Source organism: Nymphaea colorata, chromosome 1 (genome assembly GCF_008831285.2).
Source record: "Nymphaea colorata isolate Beijing-Zhang1983 chromosome 1, ASM883128v2, whole genome shotgun sequence".
NCBI lineage: Eukaryota > Viridiplantae > Streptophyta > Magnoliopsida > Nymphaeales > Nymphaeaceae > Nymphaea > Nymphaea colorata.
Window position 1 is genome coordinate 29466238 of NC_045138.2, and position 6293 is coordinate 29472530.

Consider the following 6293-nt stretch of genomic DNA (forward strand, 5'->3'; position numbering starts at 1 on the left):
AAAGAAGGCTAACATTTAAAGAGAATAAAAAAAACTGAAAAACTTAACGAGTAAGTTTAGCAACTCGTAAATCGTGCTTTCTCACTATCCCTCCCCTTCAACTTTTTCAGGTTCTGTCATTTTCACACACTTTCTCTTGTTTCCACTTTTCACTCCTTCACGCACTCACGTTTTTTTTTTTTTTCTCTTTTTTTTCCACGAGCTCCACACGTTCTCACGAGCTCCTCCACTTCAGGAGTTAGAGCAACAATCTCCCCCCTAATCCTGATGTGGCCCGAGCTCTCGAACACCAAGTACGTGTCGCATTGTTGCCAACTTTGTCGCTGGTAATGCCTTTGTCATAAGATCCGCTCGTTGTTCATCTGTGCGTACAAAATCCACAATAATATGTCCTCTTTCGACACATTCTCGAATGAAATGGAACTTTGTATCAATGTGTTTACTACGTCCATGAAAAACTGGGTTCTTCATCAGTGCGATTGCGGACTTGTTGTCCACATACAACTTCACCACTTGCGGCTCTCTCCCAATCAGTTCGGCCAAGAGTCCTCTAAGCCAAAGTGCTTGACATGCTGCCGCAGTTGCTGCCATGAACTCAGCCTCGCATGAAGACAGAGCAACAGTCTTCTGCTTTTGCGAGTTCCATGAGACTAGGCTTTCATTTACATAGAATGCCATGCCTCCGGTGCTTTTCCGATCATCAACGTCGCCCGCCAGGTCACTATCCGTGAACCCGACAATGACTTCTTCTCCTTTTCCTCTGGTGTATACAAGACCGAAGTAGATTGTGCCTTTTAAATAACGCAAAATCTGCTTCACTGCTTTGTGGTGCATCACTGTCGGTCTCTCCATGAATCTACTAGCTACACCGACAGCATACGAAAGATCTGGTCTTGTGTGGAGAAGATACCTTAGACATCCGATGACTCGTCGATACTTAGTTGCATCCATCGGTTGTCCTTCGGGATCCTTGTTCAATTGTGACCTTGGTTCCATAGGAATTTTAGTAGGATTGCAATCAAACATACCAAATTGAATTAGTACCTTTTTGGCATAGGCTGCTTGTTTGATCCAGATACCGTCTTCACCTTGTTCCACCTCAATCCCAAGGTAATAGGTGAGCAGGCCGAGGTTGCTCATCTCGAACTCAACCATCATCTGCTGCTTGAATGATGCGATTGCATCCGAATCCTCCCCTGTTACAATTAGATCATCAACATAAACTCCGACGATGATACCGGTGCGGTCTTTTCCCCTCGTATACATGGCTTGTTCAAGCGCGCACTTTGAGAACCCAAGGTGCTTCAGGCTTCGATCCAGCCGCGTGTTCCAAGCACGAGGTGCTTGTCGGAGGCCGTACAATGCCTTGCTTAGTTTGAGCACCATATGCTCCTTGTTCTTCACCGTGAAACCTTCTGGCTGAGTTACATAAACCTCCTCCTCAAGTTCGCCATTGAGGAATGCTGATTTGACGTCGAGGTGATGAATTTGCCACCCACGGTTGGCTGCGACGGCAAGGATGACTCGCACGGTGTCGAGCCTGGCGACTGGCGCAAACACCTCATCGAAGTCGATCCCTTGCCGTTGAACATAGCCTTTTGCGACTAATCTGGCCTTGTGCTTGATCACCTCTCCGTCTGAGTTTTTCTTTAATTTGAACACCCATTTGAGTCCGATTGCTTTGGTTCCAACCGGTAGGGTTGTCAGCGTCCAGGTTGAATTTTTTTCAATGGATTCAATCTCCTTGGCCATCGCATCCACCCATGCCGGTTGGCCCATTGCCTCTTGGTAACACGATGGCTCCTCTATTGCCGCAAGCATGGCCTCTTCTTCGACGTCTTCATCATCGAGCTCGACATGCCGAGCGTCTCGCATGATATCGTCGATATGTCTATACCGAACGGGTCCGTCATTACTGTCTTCCATCTCCGAGGTTGCGGCAGTTTCATCCGCCAGCAATCTCTGAGCCGGCGTCACCACCGGCGTTGCTTCGCCACCCATCGGTGTCGATGAAGAAGTAGGGTAGCCTAGATCCATGGATAGCGACCTTCCTGCTTGTTCGCTTGCAACTGAGTTGTCCACTGTTGATTCATCCTCAACAGTGAAATTCGACGAATCACTGCCTCCTGCATCCATGTTCCAATTCCACTTTAATTTTTCTTCAAATTTAACATCACGACTTACATGGATTCTCCCGCGCCGCGGATCGAATAATCGGTGTGCCTTGCAGCCATCCTCGACGCCGAGATACACCATTGGCTGGCTGCGATCATCAAGCTTCTTGAGGTGTGGTGTTGTCACCATGGCATGCGCCGTGCAGCCGAATAATCGAAGATGTGCAAGATTCGGCTTCCTATGACTCCAAGCTTCATACGGGGTGCACTCGCCCATGGCCTTCGTAGGCAAGCGGTTCAACAGGTAGACTGCGTGTCGTACCGCCTCTCCCCAAAATCTTCCCGGCATGCTCATGCTCTTGAGGAGAGATCTTGCCATCGCCATCACTGTCCTGTTCCTCCTCTCCACCACACCGTTTTGTTGTGGTGAGTATGGCGCAGTGAGGTGTCGCGCAATGCCCGCCTGTTCACACACATTGGCGAACTCAAGAGAGAGGAACTCGCCTCCACGATCGGTCCTGAGCGTCTTGACGCGATGCCCGCACGCGTTCTCGGCCAGCGCCTTGATCTTCATAAACGCTGAGCATGCCTGGTCTTTTGTTCTGATCACGCACAACCACATCCAACGAGTGAAGTCATCAACTATTAGTAAGAAATAGCTATTACCGGCAGGGGTGGGTGGCGTGATCGGGCCGCAAAGATCAGCGTGCAAGAGTTCGAGTGGCTCCTTCGCTCGATAGATGGCTGCCGACGGGAACGACTGTCTCGTCTGCTTCACCACCAAACACTCCCGACATAACTGAGCGGGATGAGAGATAGGCGGTACCCCGGTTGCCATCTTCTTGTTTACAAGCATCTTGACGTGGCCAAGACGAGCATGCCACAACCATGCCGGATCTTCGAGGTTTGCCAAGAGACACACTGGCCTTGCAATCTGCAGCTCGATGCGATAGAGACGATTTGGCGTGCGTCTCACCTTCATGATCAACTGCCCTGGATTTTTGACAAATACCTCTAGTTTGTCTTCATCCATAACCACCTTGTGGCCCACCTCAGTGAGTTGCCCGAGACTCACAATGTTGCTGCGAAGCTTTGGAATATAATATACTTCCTGGAGCAGCCATTGATCATCATTTTTGCATTTAAAAAGAATTGAACCCTTACCCATGATCTGCACCGATGAGCCGTCGCCGAACTTCACCTTGCCGGTGATTGCCTCGTTCAACTCCCGAAACTTGACCTTGTCTCCGGTCATGTGGTTGCTGGCACCGTTATCCAAGTATCAGGTGTCGGTAGTTTCTTTACCGTGCTCGGTCCCGTGCAGTTCGGGCCATACTTGCTCTTCATTCAGCAGGACGGCTTCCTGTCGTTTCTGCCATTCTTGTCTCTCAGGTGCCGCGGGCACTGCTTCTTCTAACTCTGCAAGCAACAGAGTTGGTTCGGTGTCGTCAGTTTGTGTGAGATGCGCCTCTTCCTTCTTTTTGGGAGCCTTGCACCGGTTCGCATAATTCCCCAATTCGTTGCAATTGAAGCAACGGATGTGACTCTTGTCACGACCATCGCCTCCAGAGCCACCTACTCTGTCTTTCAGTGGGAAGTCGCCTCGTCCGCCTCTCCCGCGCCCTCTACCGCGCCCGCGACCACCCCGGCTGCGAACTCCTCCTTCCCTGTGACTCGTCTCCCTTCGGGTCAACGACGGGTCGCTGCCGCTTCTCTTCTGCCGTGCCTCCCACTCAGCTTGAGTGAGAAGCAGTTGTGCATCGCCGTTGCCACCGGTACCGAATGCTCGGGGACGAGAGCGTTCTTCGTACGTCTTGAGTCGTCCCATAACCTCTTCAAACAACATTGTGTCGAGGTCGCAAAATTGCTCTATGCCCGCGATTACGCTAAGAAACCTATTTGGAACGGTGTCAAATAGCTTCTTGACTAAGGCGGCATCGCTTAGGGTGCCCTCTAAGTTGGCATACCTGACGGACATTCCGGTGAGCCTGCCCGCATATTGATCCAACGACTCTCCTTCTTGCATCCTCATGGCGTCAAAGTCACTCTTCAACGTCTGCAGGCGTGCATTCCTCACGCGATCTGCCCCGACAAATCTCGTCTTGAGGCAATCCCAAACCTCCTTCGCCGTCGCCTTCTTCGCCACTTGCATTAGGAGATCATCTGGGAGGGCTTGGAGAAGATGCGACCTCGCCTTCTTGTCCTTCCTCGTGTCAACAGCCACACCGGCCATCGGCTCGACTGCCTCCCAGACGCCTTGATCTTCCATCATGGCCTGGACCCTAATCACCCAACTGGTATAGTTGGTCACCGTAAGCAGCGGATATTGGAACGTCCCGCTGGCAATCTCCCGTGCTGCCTCGTTTGTGATGATCGACATCGGCTTGAATCGAGGGAACTTTGGCATACAACCTGGCTCTGATACCAAATGTTGGCGTTCTCCCGCTATTTACACTCAATTCCTCTCTTTTGGCAAAATGAAGAGAGGGGACCGTAGGCTGCAACACACCAACGAGGGAAAGGGCAGAGAGAGGGAGCAGCTTTAGATAGAAGCAAGCTGCGTCTAGGGCAGCGTGAGAGAGAGAAGCAAGCTGCGTCTAGGGCAGCGTGAGAGAGAGTCAAGGACGGCAGGAGAGAGAGTGTGTAAAGAGCGAGAGAGGGAGGGAGAGAAAGATGGAAACTTTCTTCTCCTCTTTTGGCGTTAACTTCTCAACATATCATTTTAGTAAAAGAAGGCTAACATTTAAAGAGAATAAAAAAAAACTGAAAAACTTAACGAGTAAGTTTAGCAACGTTTAGCAACTCGTAAATCGCGCTTTCTCACGATCCCTCCCCTTCAACTTTTTCAGCTTCCGTCATTTTCACACACTTTCTTTTGTTTCCACTTTTCACTCCTTCACGCACTCACGTTTTTTTTTTTTTTTTTTTTTCTCTTTTTTTTTCTCACGACCTCCACACGTTCTCACGAGCTCCTCCACTTCAGGAGTTAGAGCAACATATATTACTACTTTCAATCACAAATTGGTTGGCTTCTTTGGACTTTAATACTCCTCAGTGCCAATATCTCAAAGGACAACCGCATGGTCTTGTCCAGTAAGGGAAAGACAGGTAAGACCCAAGATATCGGATGTTTGCACAGCAGAAATCTTGCATCCCAGCTTTATGAGAGCCGCCCACACTGGCCAGCTTGAAACTGCATCCCGACGTTCTAATTCATGGGCTCCACCATGAATAATTTAGTTCAAAACCTAGATTAGGCCGAATAATTGGATGAAAGAATGTGAATCTTAATACATGCTGAAAGAATATGAACTTAATGTAGACCTAAAAGAGACTCAGGTGTGCCAATGCTCAGTCTTTATATTAGCATTGTCAGAGAAGTCTCATAATCTCATTTACTATTTTTCTACATCCCTCATCAAAAAATTCCAAAAAAACTGGTGATTTCATTGTTGACCGCGTGCTTCTCTATCAATAGCAGCGGTGGACTCCGACAGCGGCTTTCCGGTGGACCCCGACAGCGGCTTAAAGGAAAAGTGGGACGGGATGATGGGACACATGGTTCCACTCCAATAATAATTTCGAGGATCAAAGGTAAACTTGGGTTGTCCTCGCCTCTTTGGACTGAAGCGACTTATATATGCCACTAATGTGCGCCAAATTTTCTTTCGAAAGATGTTCTTGGTTAACAGAAAAAAGACAACCTAGCTGAAGTCATCTTGCGGCAAATGCTGCTCACTCAAAGTGAAGGTGGAAAAAAAAAGAAGGAGCTGCCACGGAAAAAGGAAAAAAGAAAGTGTGGGGAATGGTATGTCAAGTGGTGGAAACCAAATGAGGAAGGAAAGACCATTCCACAAAAATGTGGTGTCGTGATTCTGTATAAAGAGGCAAAGAGGATACTGGTCTTACGGTACTAGTATAAAGAGGCAAAGAGGATTCTGTATAAAGAGCTAATGTGATCATCAAAAAATGAGTTAGCAGGTGGATCTCAAGGTACTAGAGCTGATTCAAGGAGCTTATGTGATCATCAAAGAATGAGCCAAGTAAAAACATGACACAATGAAAAGGATCAGAGAACCAAAGGAAATGACGGAATAGCCATATAAATATCTATGTTTCTGAGATTTATGGTTAGATCCGTATCTCTAGAGATCCTACGATATGGATAGCTATGCCCCA

General features: G+C 48.5%; 1 protein-coding gene across 1 annotated transcript; it reads right to left on the reverse strand.

The window, feature by feature from the left end:
- Positions 1 to 3396: 3396 nt before the first annotated feature.
- Positions 3397 to 4494, reverse strand: LOC116245983 (uncharacterized). Its single transcript, XM_031617642.1, has one exon. It carries the CDS (start codon positions 4492 to 4494, stop codon positions 3397 to 3399), a length of 1098 nt encoding a protein of 365 aa, XP_031473502.1.
- Positions 4495 to 6293: the final 1799 nt, after the last annotated feature.